Source organism: Embiotoca jacksoni, unplaced genomic scaffold (genome assembly GCF_022577435.1).
Source record: "Embiotoca jacksoni isolate LCO1_2020_lvr unplaced genomic scaffold, fEmbJac1.0.p SCAF_114, whole genome shotgun sequence".
Taxonomy (NCBI): Eukaryota; Metazoa; Chordata; class Actinopteri; family Embiotocidae; genus Embiotoca; species Embiotoca jacksoni.
In genome coordinates this window covers 53519-70883 of record NW_027185246.1, presented here as the reverse complement: position 1 = coordinate 70883, position 17365 = coordinate 53519, and the positions used below count along the sequence as shown (strand labels likewise).

Sequence of the window (17365 nt, the reverse complement as noted above, 5' to 3'; positions counted from 1 at the left end):
AAAATGAAATTTTATTTTGGTAGTGCATGCTAACGGAAGAAGGTGTCCTTCCGGTGTGAGAGGTCACGGTTCTGGGTGAAGATGGCGGCGCCGGACGAGTTGTTTTGCTGGGAAGGAGACTGGGGTCTACCGTCCGTCAGCACCGACTGCCTGGTGGTTCTGGTGAGTGTCAGTCTGGACCGAGACCGGTTCGACTCACCGGCTCTCTGCCCCGCGCGCTGGTACACGGACGCACGCCCAGACAGTTGCTAACGTTAGCATGCTAACAGCTCGACGAGCCGCGGTGAAACTGATCGATGACTCTCCATATTGATAAAGTGATGATAAACATGCAGCGATCAGTTGGTCGATTAATCGTCCCATAGTCGTTTTTTGTTTTATTCTGAAGTTCAGGGATCATTCGTCTGTGACTGAAACTGGTAATCGACTAATCAGTCAGTTAATCAATATAGAAATATCAATAAATGAATCCTGTCTGGTTCCGGTCCAGAATGACATCTGACTAACTAGTTGTACCGATGTTAGTAATAAAGTGAGTACGGTAACTAGTTGTACCGATGTTAGTAATAAAGTGAGTACGGTAACTAGTTGTACCGATGTTAGTAATGAAGTGAGTACGGTAACTAGTTGTACCGATGTTAGTAATGAAGTGAGTACGGTAACTAGTTGTACCGATGTTAGTAATGAAGTGAGTACGGTAACTAGTTGTACCGATGTTAGTAATGAAGTGAGTACGGTAACTAGTTGTACCGATGTTAGTAATGAAGTGAGTACGGTAACTAGTTGTACCGATGTTAGTAATAAAGTGAGTACGGTAACTAGTTGTACCGATGTTAGTAATGAAGTGAGTACGGTAACTAGTTGTACCGATGAATGGTTCCCTCTCACACAGAACTGGATCCAGAACCAGAAGTATTCTGGAGGATAAACAGTATTATTTATTTATTTATTTATTATCTTGTTGCTTCTGTATGCTGCTGTAGCGGAAAAATTTCCCCTCGGGGATTAATAAAGTAACTACCTAACCTAACCTAACCTAAATGTAGTTTAGGGTGTAATTCTCCTTCCTCCCAGCAGGTGGTGTGAGAGTGTGTTTAAATGATCAGACTTCAGCTGGCTGCTCCTCTTCATCACACCTGATAATAAAATGAAGAGTTTGGATTGTTGTTATTGTTGTTACAGTTGTTACAAGAGATTCAAAAATCAGTTCCTACATTTAGTGTACAGAATATGTACTGAAGTGAGACATCTGTCGGATTAATGGATGATGCGATGGCGTGTGATGAGGAGGAGGAGCTCCTCATTCTGCTGTTTGGTTCTTTTAATGGGAGATAATGAGATTTGTAAAATGATAAACTTCAGATGAACTGTTGATCAGCAGGAAAACAAACTGACTCCGTTAAACCACACAGCAAATTCACATCTTTTGAATAAACTCTGAGTTCAAATCAACTCTTTTTGCTTTGTTACATGTAAGACATCGAATTCACTGAAGCAGAGTGGAAGGAACTCTTTTTTTGGAGTTGATTTTTAACACTTTTCAGGAGTTGAACTTAAAACTCGACTCCCATGAAGAGTAAATTCTACTTTAACCTTGAGTTGTTTGAATATGAACTCTCACAATGTTAACAGTCAACACTTAAACATGTGAATTGTTTGACTTTCATGGAGTTAAAATGTCATCATACTACAAAAGTTTCAGGTCAGACTGACAACAAGATAACAACATATTCATCCCACATTTATATTTAACAATTATATTCAGTGTGATTATATTTAGTCTGCAACAATTAATGCTGCATCAAAACTTATGTTACGTTCCTCCCTTGTACACTTATGGTTTTGAATGATAGCCTCATTTTATTTATCATTATGTCTTCATTGAAATATTAATAACAGCATGTTTTAACAAAACTAAATATAATTTCTGCCCATCACTTAGATTTAATGTGGTTGCTTTATTCTCAAAAGTTACGACGAAATAACTAAGGCATGCTGGGAAATGCTAATACAGCAACAAAGCAGTTAACACGGAGTTGTGTTGAATGATGCTTCTCAACACTCAGAGAATCAACACCAGAATATTACCAGAGAGTCTCTGAACACCAGCTGGAGTCGAACTTAGAAAATAAACTCCCAAAATCAAACTCTTTGTTGAACTCCAGGATATTTCACTCCAGAAATTTGCTGTGCACCATTTTAAAGCAGTGGAGACGTGGTTGTAGTTCCAGACTGGTGACCTCCCAGCATGCTTTGTGGCTGCAGTTTCCATGACTGATGTGGTACTGACAGTATGTTGACACGGTGATCCTGCCTGCAGACTGCGCTGAGGGCAGCAGAGCCCCTGAGTGATGAAACCAGAGTGTTAGTGTTGGGCTGAGATCACAGAGCAAGGCAGCACTGCATGCTGGGTAATGACGGCGGTCGTCTGCAGTGGTTGGAAAACTCTGATAATTTTTCCCTACGTGAACCTGCTGCAGTTTCGGAGTCATCCATCAGTCGGGTCAGAGCAGGAGGGGGTGCTTTAGAGGTCTATCAGCGGGTCAGAGCAGGAGGGGGTGCTTTAGAGGTCTATCAGTCGGGTCAGAGCAGGAGGCGGTGCTTCAGAGGTCTATCAGCGGGTCAGAGTAGGAGGTGGGGCTTCAGAGGTCTATCAGTGGGTCAGCAGGAGGTGGGGCTTCAGAGGTGCATCAGTCGGGTCAGAGCAGGAGGTGGGGCTTCAGAGGTCTATCAGCGGGTCAGAGCAGGAGGCGGGTCAGAGCAGGAGGCGGGTCAGAGCAGGAGGCGGTGCTTCAGAGGTCTATCAGTCGGGTCAGAGCAGGAGGCGGTGCTTCAGAGGTCTATCAGCGGGTCAGAGCAGGAGGTGGGGCTTCAGAGGTCTATCAGTGGGTCAGCAGGAGGTGGGGCTTCAGAGGTGCATCAGTCGGGTCAGAGCAGGAGGTGGGGCTTCAGAGGTCTATCAGTCGGGTCAGAGCAGGAGGCGGTGCTTCAGAGGTCTATCAGCGGGTCAGAGCAGGAGGTGGGGCTTCAGAGGTCTATCAGTGGGTCAGCAGGAGGTGGGGCTTCAGAGGTGCATCAGTCGGGTCAGAGCAGGAGGTGGGGCTTCAGAGGTCTATCAGCGGGTCAGAGCAGGAGGTGGGGCTTCAGAGGTGCATCAGTCGGGTCAGAGCAGGAGGTGGGGCTTCAGAGGTTTATCAGTCGGGTCAGAGCAGGAGGCGGTGCTTCAGAGGTCTATCAGCGGGTCAGAGCAGGAGGCGGTGCTTCAGAGGTCTATCAGCGGGTCAGAGCAGGAGGTGGGGCTTCAGAGGTCTATCAGTGGGTCAGCAGGAGGTGGGGCTTCAGAGGTGCATCAGTCGGGTCAGAGCAGGAGGTGGGGCTTCAGAGGTCTATCAGCGGGTCAGAGCAGGAGGTGGGGCTTCAGAGGTGCATCAGTCGGGTCAGAGCAGGAGGTGGGGCTTCAGAGGTCTATCAGTCGGGTCAGAGCAGGAGGCGGTGCTTCAGAGGTCTATCAGCGGGTCAGAGCAGGAGGTGGGGCTTCAGAGGTCTATCAGTGGGTCAGCAGGAGGTGGGGCTTCAGAGGTGCATCAGTCGGGTCAGAGCAGGAGGTGGGGCTTCAGAGGTCTATCAGCGGGTCAGAGCAGGAGGTGGGGCTTCAGAGGTGCATCAGTCGGGTCAGAGCAGGAGGTGGGGCTTCAGAGGTTTATCAGTCGGGTCAGAGCAGGAGGCGGTGCTTCAGAGGTCTATCAGCGGGTCAGAGCAGGAGGCGGTGCTTCAGAGGTCTATCAGCGGGTCAGAGCAGGAGGTGGGGCTTCAGAGGTCTATCAGTGGGTCAGCAGGAGGTGGGGCTTCAGAGGTGCATCAGTCGGGTCAGAGCAGGAGGTGGGGCTTCAGAGGTCTATCAGCGGGTCAGAGCAGGAGGTGGGGCTTCAGAGGTGCATCAGTCGGGTCAGAGCAGGAGGTGGGGCTTCAGAGGTCTATCAGTCGGGTCAGAGCAGGAGGCGGTGCTTCAGAGGTCTATCAGCGGGTCAGAGCAGGAGGTGGGGCTTCAGAGGTCTATCAGTGGGTCAGCAGGAGGTGGGGCTTCAGAGGTGCATCAGTCGGGTCAGAGCAGGAGGTGGGGCTTCAGAGGTCTATCAGCGGGTCAGAGCAGGAGGTGGGGCTTCAGAGGTGCATCAGTCGGGTCAGAGCAGGAGGTGGGGCTTCAGAGGTTTATCAGTCGGGTCAGAGCAGGAGGCGGTGCTTCAGAGGTCTATCAGCGGGTCAGAGCAGGAGGCGGGTCAGAGCAGGAGGCGGTGCTTCAGAGGTCTATCAGCGGGTTAGAGCAGGAGGCGGTGCTTCAGAGGTGCATCAGTCGGGTCAGAGCAGGAGGTGGGGCTTCAGAGGTCTATCAGCGGGTCAGAGCAGGAGGCGGGTCAGAGCAGGAGGCGGTGCTTCAGAGGTCTATCAGCGGGTCAGAGCAGGAGGCGGTGCTTCAGAGGTCTATCAGCGGGTCAGAGCAGGAGGTGGGGCTTCAGAGGTCTATCAGTGGGTCAGCAGGAGGTGGGGCTTCAGAGGTGCATCAGTCGGGTCAGAGCAGGAGGGGGTGCTTTAGAGGTCTATCAGCGGGTCAGAGCAGGAGGTGGGGCTTCAGAGGTGCATCAGTCGGGTCAGAGCAGGAGGTGGGGCTTCAGAGGTCTATCAGTCGGGTCAGAGCAGGAGGCGGTGCTTCAGAGGTCTATCAGCGGGTCAGAGCAGGAGGCGGGTCAGAGCAGGAGGCGGTGCTTCAGAGGTCTATCAGCGGGTTAGAGCAGGAGGCGGTGCTTCAGAGGTGCATCAGTCGGGTCAGAGCAGGAGGTGGGGCTTCAGAGGTCTATCAGCGGGTCAGCAGGAGGCGGGTCAGAGCAGGAGGCGGTGCTTCAGAGGTCTATCAGCGGGTCAGAGCAGGAGGCGGTGCTTCAGAGGTCTATCAGCGGGTCAGAGCAGGAGGTGGGGCTTCAGAGGTCTATCAGTGGGTCAGCAGGAGGTGGGGCTTCAGAAGTGCATCAGTCGGGTCAGAGCAGGAGGTGGGGCTTCAGAGGTCTATCAGCGGGTCAGAGCAGGAGGTGGGGCTTCAGAGGTCTATCAGCAGGTCAGAGCAGGAGGCGGGGCTTCAGAGGTGCATCAGTCAGGTTAGAGCAGGAGGCGGTGCTTCAGAAATACTGAAGGGTGACAGTGACATCATCATGATGGAGGAGGTGTCACTGTTGGACTGAAGCAGCACGATGAGCCACCCCTGACCAGGAAGTGTTTTGATATCCTGAGGTCTAACGGAGACGCTGACATCTGGTTCCGACCGTCTGGTTCCATCGGGCTTGGTTCTCGAAGACAGACGATCAGGCCACGCCCCCATTTACCTTGCATGTGATGTCCCTGTGTCGATCCTTCAGTTCCACACAGAGCCAGATGTGCTGCTGGCTCCACAGCTGGCTGCCTCCTCCCCTCCACCACTCTGACCGCATGGCTGCACATTTATGAGGAAATTCCTCCTCAGTTTTTCTGGTTGTAAAAGTTGAATGAGGCTTTTATTTATATTTCCAGAAGAACTGAGTCATCTGACCGGAGTCCTTCCACACTCATCTTTGAAACTTTTATTTTGAAGGGCCATCAGTAAACAAGTTGGAGTTGTTGACCTGTTGTTGAGCTGTTGACCTCTTGTTGACCTCTTGTTGAGTTGCTGACCTCTTATTGACCTGTTGTTGACCTCTTGTTGACCTGTTGTTGAGTTGTTGTTGAGCTGTTAACCTGTTGTTGACCTGTTGTTGAATTGTTGAGCTGTTGTTGACCTGCTGTTGACCTGTTGTTGACCTCTTGTTGACATGTTGTTGACCTCTTGTTGACCTGTTGTTGACCTGTTGTTGATCTGTTGACCTGTTGTTGACCTGTTGTTGAGTTGTAGGAGTTGTTGACCTGTTGTTGACTTCTTGTTGACCTCTTGTTGAGTTGTTGACCTGTTGTTGAGTTGTTGCTAAGTTGTTAACCTCTTGTTGACCTCTTGTTGAGTTGTTGACCTGTTGTTGTTGAGCCGTTGACCTGTTGTTGACCTCTTGTTGAGTTTTTGACCTCTTGTTGACCTGTTGTTGAGTTGTTTTTGAGTTGTTGACCTGTTGTTGACCTGTTGTTGATTTGTTGACCTCTTGTTGAGTTGTTGACCTGTTGTTGAGTTGTTGCTGAGTTGTTGACCTGTTGTTGACCTCTTGTTGACCCGTTGTTGCGTTGTTGACCTGTTGTTGACCTGTTGTTGACCTGCCGTTGAGTTGTTGAGCTGTTGACCTGTTGTTGAGCTGTTGACCTGTTGTTGACCTGTTGTTGAGTTGTTAACCTGTTGTTGACCTCTTGTTGACCTGTTGTTGAGTTGCTGGCCTCTTGTTGATCTGTTGTTGACCTGTTGTTGACCTGTCGTTGAGTTGTTGAGCTGTTGACCTGTTGTTGACCTCTTGTTGACCTGTTGACCTGTTGTTGACCTCTTGTTGAGCTCTTGTTGACCTGTTGTTGAGTTGTTGACCTGTTGTTGACCTCTTGTTGACCTGTTGTTGACCTGTCGTTGAGTTGTTGAGCTGTTGACCTGTTGTTGACCTGTTGTTGACCTGTTGTTGAGTTGTTAACCTGTTGTTGACCTCTTGTTGACCTGTTGTTGACCTCTTGTTGACCCGTTGTTGCGTTGTTGACCTGTTGTTGACCTGTTGTTGACCTGCCGTTGAGTTGTTGAGCTGTTGACCTGTTGTTGAGCTGTTGACCTGTTGTTGACCTGTTGTTGAGTTGTTAACCTGTTGTTGACCTCTTGTTGACCTGTTGTTGAGTTGCTGGCCTCTTGTTGATCTGTTGTTGACCTGTTGTTGACCTGTCGTTGAGTTGTTGAGCTGTTGACCTGTTGTTGACCTCTTGTTGACCTGTTGTTGACCTCTTGTTGAGCTCTTGTTGACCTGTTGTTGAGTTGTTGACCTGTTGTTGACCTCTTGTTGACCTGTTGTTGACCTGTCGTTGAGTTGTTGAGCTGTTGACCTGTTGTTGACCTGTTGTTGACCTGTTGTTGAGTTGTTAACCTGTTGTTGACCTCTTGTTGACCTGTTGTTGAGTTGTTGACCTGTTGTTGAGTTGTTGACCTCTTGTTGACCTGTTGTTGAGCGGTTGACCTGTTGTTGACCTGTTGTTGACCTGTTGTTGAGCTGTTGACCTGTTGTTGAGCTGTTGTTGAGCTGTTTTTGTGTTTTCTCTCCTCAGGCCTACGCTCAGTTCGCTGGAGCTCCTCTGAAGCTCAGAAAGATGTCCAATCCGTGGAGGAGTCCCAGCGGTGAGTTACACATGAAGAAGAAACTCAGACTTGACGTGTTCATGATGTTTCCTTTCTGTCTTCAAAGGTTCACTTCCTGTTTTGAGGACCAATCAGAAAGAAACTCTGTCCCGCCCCTCTGACATCATCATCCACCTCAGAAAACAGGTAACCCACCCTCAATTCAGTTTTACTTATAGAATTATTTAATAACAGAAAACTGGTCATTTTAATCTTCCAATAAACTGATTTCATAATTGTAGCACGTCTGAGCTACCGTGGGGGTTCCTTGAGACAGACGACACACGCTGAGCCACAAAGTTTGGTTTATGGTTTCGCTTTTATTGTTCGGTCCACCCTGCGGCACACACTCTGTTACACCCGGTGTCGGTGCTCTCCTGCCCAGCCTCCGAGCGTCCGTTTCCAGGCTGCTTCCTCATCCTCCTCCTCACCAGGTCCTGCTTACTTATGTAAGGGGAGAAAACAATTCCCCCGATTCAGATCAGCTGTGCCAATTATCCTCCTCCCGGCACCGTTCCCTGAACCACTCCCTCACTCTCTCCCCCCCTGCAGCTGAGCTAACCATGCCCCGCCACCACAATAATTAATCAGTAACAAATAAAAACTATTTGAATGACAGTAGATTATGTTTTCACTCTGGTCCACCTGCAGGGGGTCTGAGGCCCTGAGGAGGGCCCCGCCCCTCAGTTTAGGAACCGCTGGTTCAGACTGGGACCAGACTCTGTGTGTGTATTAGTGTGTCTGTGTGTGTGTTAGTGTGTGTGTCTATGTGTGTGTGTGTGTGTCTATGTGTATGTGTGTGTGTGTGTGTGGGGGGGGGTATTAGTGTCTGCAGTGACCTCATTAACAACAGGAAGTTGTAGAAGGAAACATTCCAGTACAGCTGATGAATCTCATAAAGCTCAGCAGGAGCAGCAGAGAGCAGGCGGAGCTACGCTGTGAGGGGGAGTCCCATCTTCATTCATGTGCTCGGGAGGAGAACACTGAAACTAAACATGTTAGAGTATCACACACACACACACACACACACACAGCTGTCTGTCTCCCAGGACTCTATGCCCCACCCACCTATACTGTAAACATGACTGCACCATAGACCTGTCAATCAAAGAGCCCCGCCCCTAATCATATCTGTGTTAGAGTCCTAATATGTAATAAATGAACACTGATTTAATTTATTTGATGACATCATAATGTGACGTCACGTCTGGTGTGTTTTTAAGAAATACAACGCGGACTACGACCTATCTGCGAAGGAGGGCGCCGACAGTCTGGCCTTCATCTCTCTGATGGAGGAGAAGCTCATGCCGGCTCTGGTGAGAGCGTTTCTCTTCTTGATTGCAGGACAACATGCGTCCATTTAAACTCGGCCGCTCCTACACGTGTTCCTGAATCTCTGCTTTGACCGCTGCAGATCTACGTTTTCTGGATCGAGCCGAAGAACTACGTGGACGTGACTCGCTGCTGGTATGCCGAGCACATGCCCTTCCCGCTGAACTTCTTCCTGCCCGGACGGATGCAGCGCCGCCAGCTGGAGAAACTGCGGCTGCTACGAGGAGACGAGGGCCTGGAGGCCGGAGAGGAGCTGGAGAAGGAGGTGAGGAGACCTGCTCACATGACTGAATGGAGAGGGAGCAGCCAATCAGAGACAGAGATAGCACATGTATTGTGTCCACCCTGAAGGACAAGCTCACAGCTGGGCTCGTCCTCATGGGTCGGGCCGCCCTGACGGTCTGCTGCTAGCTGCTTTATAAGCTATTGCTACATAGCGAGTGTTAGCATCAGCATCTTGTTCTCTTGTTCTCCAGTTCTCCCATTCTCCCATTCTCCCGGTCTCCCGTTCTCCCGGTCTCCCGGTCTCCAGTTCTCCTGGTCTCCCGTTCTCCCGTTCTCCCGGTCTCCCGGTCTCCAGTTCTCCTGGTCTCCCGGTCTCCAGTTCTCCCTTTCTCCCGGTCTCTCGTTCTTCTGGTCTCCAGTTCTCCCGTTCTCCCTTTCTCTCGTTCTCCTGTTGTCCAGTTCTCCTGTTCTCCTGGTCTCCAGGTCTCCAGGTCTCCCGTTCTCCCGTTCTCCCGTTCTCTCGTTCTTCTGGTCTCCAGTTCTCCCGGTCTCCAGTTCTCCTGGTCTCCCGTTCTCCCGGTCTCCAGTTCTCCCTTTCTCCCGGTCTCTCGTTCTTCTGGTCTCCAGTTCTCCCGTTCTCCCTTTCTCTCGTTCTCCTGTTGTCCAGTTCTCCTGTTCTCCTGGTCTCCAGGTCTCCAGGTCTCCCGTTCTCCCGTTCTCCCGTTCTCTCGTTCTTCTGGTCTCCAGTTCTCCCGATCTCTCGTTCTCCTGTTCTCCAGTTCTCCTGGTCTCCAGTTCTCCCGTTCTCTCGTTCTCCTGTTGTCCAGTTCTTCTGGTCTCCAGTTCTCCCGATCTCTCGTTCTCCTGTTCTCCAGTTCTCCTGGTCTCCAGTTCTCCCGTTCTCTCGTTCTCCTGTTCTCCTGGTCTCCAGTTCTCCCGTTCTCTCGTTCTCCTGTTCTCCCGTTCTCCTGTTCTCCCTTTCTCCCGGTCTCTCGTTCTTCTGGTCTCCAGTTCTCCCGTTCTCCCTTTCTCTCGTTCTCCTGTTGTCCAGTTCTCCTGTTCTCCTGGTCTCCAGGTCTCCCGTTCTCCCGTTCTCTCGTTCTTCTGGTCTCCCGTTCTCTCGTTCTCCTGTTGTCCAGTTCTCCCGTTCTCTCGTTCTTCTGGTCTCCAGTTCTCCTGGTCTCCAGTTCTCCCGTTCTCCTGTTGTCCAGTTCTCCTGTTCTCTCATTCTCCTGGTCTCCCGTTCTCTCGTTCTCTCGTTCTCCAGGTCTCCCGTTCTTCATGTCTCTCCTTCCTCCTCCTCATCTTTCATTCACTCCTACTTTTCTTTTGCTAAAGTGGAAATTATTATTATTACTATTATTGTTATAATAATATTCATTATAATAATTATTGTTATTATTGTTATAATAATAATATTTATTGTTATAATTACTACTATTATCATAATTATTATTTTGTGCGCTGTGCTGCAGTAGAACCTGTGATGACATCATCATGGAGAACACGGAGCGGTTCTCCGAGTGGAACATGGCAGTTTTCCACTCTCATATCGTTTCCATGTGTTCAGGCTGCTGAAGTATTTGGAACAAATTCAGAGGAAAGGAAAACTTTCTGTCGGGAAACTGCTGGTTGGAACAAAAGCTACACAAAGGTCAGAGGTCACAGCGCTCAGGGAGGTCGTTAAACACCGATTTGTTCCTGTCAGAAAACCGTTGACGTGTCAGGAACGAATTAAGGTTTTCCTACAACGGTTCTCTGTGTCTGGGTCGCTCTGGGTTTGATCAGCTGGAGCTCACTTCTCCACAACACTTGCATTCTGGGTAGTTTCTGGGTAGTTTAGAGCTGAATGGTCCAATAAAAGGACAGCTGTCCTTTAAAGATCTGTGTGTACAACCCTGTTTCCAGAGGAGTCGGGACACTCAAAAGTAAATAGAACCAGAATGTGACAATTATTAAATCATGTAAACTCATATTTAATATAAAATAGACCAAAGACAACATATCAAATGTTAAAACTGACATTTTATTGTTTTATTAAAAATATCTGCTCATTTTGAATCTGATGGCAGTAACACGTCTACAAAACGTTGTGACAGGATCAACAAAAGAAAAGTTGTGTAAAGATTAAAAAAAAAAATCACCTGGTGGAACATCTCAGAACTAATGAGGTTACCATGGCAACAGATCAACATGATTGGGTATAAAAGATGATTTCAGAGAGGCAGAGTCTCAGCAGTGAAGATGGGGAGAGGTTCACGTGTTGGAAAATAGTTCAACAATCTAAGAATAATGTTCCTCAACGTAAAACTACAAAGAATTAGTGGATTTCATCGTCTACGGTTCATGTCCATCGACAACAGACTGAACTGGAAGACCAACATCAACGCTGTCTACAAGAAGGTGATGAGTCGACTCTTTTTCTTGAGGAAACTTCGATCCTTCAATGTGTGCAGCGAGATGTTGGAGATGTTCTACCATCTGTTGTGGCCAGTGAACTGTACTTCTAGTAGTCTGCTGAGGGAGCAGCATTGGAGCCGGAGACACCAACAGACTTAACAAACTGGTGAAGAAGGCCGGCTCCATCATCGGCTACAAACTGGACAGCCTGGAAAAGGAGGTGGAGAGGAGGACGCTGAACAAACTATTGTCCATGTTGGATAATCCTGACCACCCTCTCCACCTGCTGCAGGGACAGTGGAGCACTTTGTCCAAAAGACTCCTCCAGCTGCTGTCACAAGGACAGATACAGGAGATCATTCCTGATACAGGAGATCATTCCAGATACAGGAGATCATTCCTGATACAGGAGATCATTCCAGATACAGGAGATCATTCCAGATACAGGAGATCATTCCTGCTGACCGCAATAAGACTGTACAATAACTCACCTCTGGCAAAATCCATCACACAACAATAACACTGCTGACTGTGTTTCTTGGTTTGTTTGCATATAATATATATACTGTACTGTATATACTGTGCATTTAATATTTTTTTACTGCTATTTTATTGCTTTTTATTATTCTATTATTATCTTATTGCTTCCTGTATGCTGCTGTAGCGAAAAAAAATTCCCCTTGGGGATTAATAAAGTAACTACCTACCTACCTACCTAATATCATTAAAAGATTCAGAGAATCTGGAGAAATCTCTGAACACAAGGGACAAGGCTGGAAACCAATATTGGATGGTGGTGATCTTCGGGCCCTCAGGCAGCACTGCATTAAAAACACACTATTCTGGAGTGGAAATCACTGCATGGGCTCAGGAACACTTGTGAAAACCATCGTCTGTGAACACAGTTCATCGCTGCGTCCACAAATGATGTTAAAACTCTCCAAAGAAGAAACCAGATAGAAACATGATCCAGAAACACCGCTGTCCATCAGCTGAAGGTTTATATAAATATTTAATAATGTAACACGAGCATGTAGTGGATGTAAATGTTGACTCCAGTACGAGATGTGACCACGGCTTGGCAGTCTAACCTCCGTACGAGACCCTCTGGTACAAGAACCTCCGGTACGAGAACGTCTGGTACGAGCTGCAACCTCCCTGCAGAAGAGTCGGTTCCTCAGCAGTGACGCAGGATGTGCACTGTCTGGTCGTTGAGGGATGAACGGCTGTCTGAGTCCCAGCGGTTGTAAAACTCGTCACGGAGGAGACTTGGGGTTAGTCTCTAACCTCTGTGTTGTGTGTCTGTTGTGTAACAGTTGTACCGTGATGCTGCTGAGTGTATGAACCTGCTGTCCCAACGACTCGGCTCACACAAGTTCTTCTTCGGAGACTCGTGAGTTCCTTCTCATCTTCCTTCTCCTCCCTCTCAATCTTTACAGATTCAATCTGAGTCATTGATTTAAAACTTTCTTTGGTCTTTTCCTCTTCAGACCTTCGAGTCTTGACGCCTACGTCTTCGGTCACTTGGCACCGATCCTGAAGTCCAAACTGCCCAACGGGAAGCTGCAGCAGCACCTGAAGTCCCTCGACAACCTGACCAACTTCTGCACCAACATCCTGCTGCTGTACTTCCCCAGAGACGGTCCAGGTAACAATGTCAAAGGTTCCTTAGGGAGAACTGTCCTAGAGACGTCCAGGTAACAATGTCAAAGGTTCCTTAGAGAGAACTGTCCTAGAGACGCCCAGGTAACGATGTCAAGGGTTCCTTAGAGAGAACTGTCCTAGAGTCGTCCAGGTAACGATGTCAAGGGTTCCTTAGAGAGAACTGTCCTAGAGTCGTCCAGGTAACGATGTCAAAGGTTCCTTACAGAGAACTGTCCTCGAGACGTCCAGGTAACGATGTCAAAGGTTCCTGAGAGAGAACTGTCTTAGAGACGTCCAGGTAACGTTGTCAAGGGTTCTTCAGAGAGAACTGTCCTAGAGACGGTCCAGGTAACGATGTCAAAGGTTCCTCAGAACTGTCCTAGAGACGCCCAGGTAACGATGTCAAGGGTTCTTTAGAGAGAACTGTCCTAGAAACGTCCAGGTAACGATGTCAAAGGTTCCTTAGGGAGAACTGTCCTAGAGACATCCAGGTAACGATGTCAAGGGCTCCTTAGAGAGAGCTGTCTTAGAGACGGTCCAGGTAACGATGTCAAAGGTTCCTCAGAGAGAACTGTCCTAGAGACGGTCCATGTAACGATGTCAAAGGTTCCTTAGGGAGAACTGTCCCAGAGACATCCAGGTAACGATGTCAAGGGCTCCTTAGAGAGAACTGTCTTAGACACGGTCCAGGTAACGATGTCAAAGGTTCCTCAGAGAGAACTGTCCTAGAGACGTCCTGGTAACGATGTCAAGGGTTCCTCAGAGAGAACTGTCCTAGAGACGTCCTGGTAACGATGTCAAGGGTTCCTTAGAGAGAACTGTCTTAGAGACGTCCAGGTAACGATGTCATGGGTTCCTCAGAAAAAACTGTCCTGGAGACGTCCAGGTAATGATGTCCATCAGAGAGAACTGTCCTAGAGAGACGTACAGGTAACGATGTCAAGGGTTCCTCAGAGAGAACTGTCCTAGAGACGGTCCATGTAACGATGTCAAAGGTTCCTTAGAGAGAACTGTCTTAGAGACGTCCAGGTAACGTTGTCAAGGGTTCTTCAGAGAGAACTGTCCTAGAGATGGTCCAGGTAACGATGTCATGGGTTCCTCAGAAAAAACTGTCCTGGAGACGTCCAGGTAACGTTGTCAAAGGTTCTTCAGAGAGAACTGTCCTAGAGATGGTCCAGGTAACGATGTCATGGGTTCCTCAGAAAAAACTGTCCTGGAGACGTCCAGGTAATGATGTCCATCAGAGAGAACTGTCCTAGAGAGACGTACAGGTAACGATGTCAAAGGTTCCTTAGGGAGAACTGTCCTAGAGACGTCCAGGTAACGATGTCAAGGGTTCCTTAGAGAGAACTGTCTTAGAGACATCCAGGTAACGATGTCAAGGGTTCCTCAGAGAGAACTGTCCTAGAGACGGTCCATGTAACGATGTCAAAGGTTCCTCAGAGAGAACTGTCCTAGAGACGTCCAGGTAATGATGTCAAGGGTTCCTCAGCGAGAACTGTCCTAGAGACGTCCAGGTAACGATGTCAAGGGTTCCTTAGGGAGAACTGTCCGAGAGACGTCCAGGTAACGATGTCAAGGGTTCCTCAGAGAGAACTGTCTTAGAGACGTCCAGGTAACGATGTCAAGGGTTCCTCAGAGAGAACTGTCTTAGAGACGTCCAGGTAACGATGTCAAGGGTTCCTCAGAGAGAACTGTCCTAGAGACGTCCAGGTAACGATGTCAAGGGTTCCTCAGCGAGAACTGTCCTAGAGACGTCCAGGTAACGATGTCAAGAGTTCCTCAGAAAGAACTGTCCTAGAGACGGTCCATGTAACGATGTCAAAGGTTCCTCAGAGAGAACTGTCCTAGAGACGTCCAGGTAACGATGTCAAGGGTTCCTCAGAAAGAACTGTCCTGGAGACGTCCAGGTAATGATGTCCATCAGAGAGAACTGTCCTAGAGAAATGTATAGGTAATGTCTAGGGTTCACATGGCTGACGTCCTTTTGCTGTGTTTTTTTCAGAGACGTCCAATCAGAAGACATCCCCCCAGCCGGAGGGCGGAGACTTTGACCACGTCCCCAACAAGCGCAGGAAGCAGTTCCTGTCTGCTGTGGTGGCGCTGGGCGCCATGCTGAGCTATGCCCTCCTCACCGGCATTGTCTCCATCCAGCACGGCCAGCAGGAGGCGCTGGAGGAGCCGCCGGACCTGCAGGCCAATGACCAGGAGGAGGAGGAAGAGGGGGACGGCTGACAACGTTGTCATGGAACTTGAAGGACGTGAATAATATTAATGAGATCAGAGATGTTTGTAAACGACCAAAGAGCCTCAGAAAACTGTCACTATTAAATATTCATTAATCAGCAGTTCCCTGAAGGTCTCAGTGGACAAGAAGTGGACAGGAAGTGGTGCAGCTACATGTTCAGAGATGAATTAAAAATAATCCTGAGGACGTTCTGTCTGGACAATCTTCATTTTTAACATTTTAACATCAAATGTTTCATTTTTTTATCCCATTCAGACACGGAACACATTATTTAAATTGGTTCCCTTTTGTTCTAAAGGTGCTAAGGCTTCGAAAGATTCTAAGAGTTCTAAAGGTTCTGATGGTTTTAAAGGTTCTAAAGGTTCTGAATGTTCCAAAGGTTCTAAAGGTACTAAATGTTCTGAATGTTCTATGGGTTCTAAAGGTTCTGAATGTTGTAAAGATACTGCATGTTCTAAAGGTACTGAATGTTCTATGGGTTCTAAAGGTACTGAATTTTCTAAAGGTTCTGAATGTTCTTAATGTTCTAAAGATTCTGAAGGTTCCAAAGGTTCTAGGGTTCTTAAGGTTCTTAATGTTCTAAAGGTACTAAATGTCCCAAAGGTTCTGAATGTTCTAAATGTTCTTAATCTTCTAAAGGTTTTGAAGGTTTTAAATGTTCTTAATCTTCTAAAGGTTCTGAAGGTTCCAAAGGTTCTTAAAGTTCTGAATGTTCTAAAGGTACTAAATGGCCCAAAGGTTCTGAATGTTCTAAAGGTTCTGAATGTTCTGAAGGTTCTAAATGTCCCAAAGGTTCTGAATGTCCTAAAGATTCTGAATGTTCTAAATGTCCCAAAGGTTCCAGACACCATGTCAGTCTTTGTGTTCCTCCCCCTAACAACAAACAGAATAATGTGGAGATAATGCCCCCCCCCCCCTCTTCAGGTCCAGAAGTGGAGATAATTCCCCCGCCCCCCCAGCTGCTCATGACGCCACCCGGCAGGAATTTGCTTCTCGGCCTCTTAACGAGCCGATCTGGAAGCAGTTTGTGGAGCTTAGTTGTCCTGCTTGGGGGGGGAGGGGGGGCTTCCTCCCTCCCCTCACCTGCTGTTAAACACAGGTTTCCATGGGAACGCTCCAGCATGAGAAACAAACAGTCCCCGAGAGTGAGCGGAGAAAAAAACTCTGATTCAGTCCTTCCATCGGACCCTCGGGGGAACCAGGACTCACAGATCTGAGACCAGAACCAGAACTGGGTCATCTTACCCGACACTTGTGTTTGTCGGATGCCTCAACCTGTTCCTGTTTGAGCCCCGCCCACATTAGACACGCTGCACCCACCAACCAAACTGTTCAGTTTTCTAAGTATTTAGAAAAAGATGTTCTGTTTGTGAAATTGTTCTCTGTGTGAATAAATGTTGCTGAACAGGAGGAGACATCATCATCTTCCTCTGGAGAGGTAGGGAGGCTGTGGCTGTACAGGGGGTTGCCCGCTAATCGAAGGTTGGTGGTTCGACCCCAGCTCTGCCTGTCCACATGCCGAAGTGTCCTTGAGCAAGACCCTGAACCCCAAGTTGCCTCTGAATGTGCTCCTGATGGCAGCTCCACCTCATTAGTGTGTGAATGGAAAAGCGCTTTGAGACCGTAAGGTGATAAATCGCTATACAAGTGCAGACCAGAACATTTACCATTTACTCCTCATCATCATCATCTTCCTCTTATCATGTCTTTGCATCAACTTCCTGCAGCTGCAGCTCGTCTCACATCTCCTGATCTCACCTGCAGTGTTTCTCTCCCAGTCTGAGGTCAGTCTGAAGGTGACCACAGGTGAGACTCCATCACGTGATACTCTCGACAGGTTAAAACATAAACACTGCATGTTGTTGGAACCTTCAGGGATCCAGTCAGAACCGGGTCAGGACCTCCTGGTTGGACAACAGTAGAACTTCCTGAGCAGGTTGACGCCAGGCTGATTGACAGCAGGTGTGACAGGTGTCTGATCATTTGCAGCTGTTTCCTGTCGGAGGAGTTGGACACGCAGCCGGTTTGTGTTTGTTCTGGTTCTGGGTGTCTGGACCTGAAATTATTCCCTTCATCTGTCCTCAGCTCTGAAATATTTGGTGCTGCTTTTATTTTGTAGATTCTCTCAGGATCACTCAACGGAGAACTTTTACATTTTGCTGCAGTATTTTTACTTGTAATGGAGTATTTTTTCTCTGTTGGTACATATT

The 17365-nt window shown here is 48.3% G+C and overlaps 1 protein-coding gene across 1 annotated transcript; it reads left to right on the top strand.

Annotated features, from left to right (window-relative positions):
- The first annotated feature begins 35 nt into the window (after window positions 1–35).
- On the top strand, window positions 36–15341 carry LOC138194800 (metaxin-1-like). Its single transcript, XM_069143780.1, has 8 exons — window positions 36–162; window positions 7237–7306; window positions 7374–7453; window positions 8530–8622; window positions 8721–8903; window positions 12580–12656; window positions 12754–12911; window positions 14913–15341. The coding sequence occupies exons 1-8, from the start codon at window positions 82–84 to the stop codon at window positions 15140–15142; spliced, it is 972 nt and encodes a 323-aa protein (XP_068999881.1). The 5' UTR covers window positions 36–81; the 3' UTR covers window positions 15143–15341.
- The last annotated feature ends 2024 nt before the right edge of the window (window positions 15342–17365 follow it).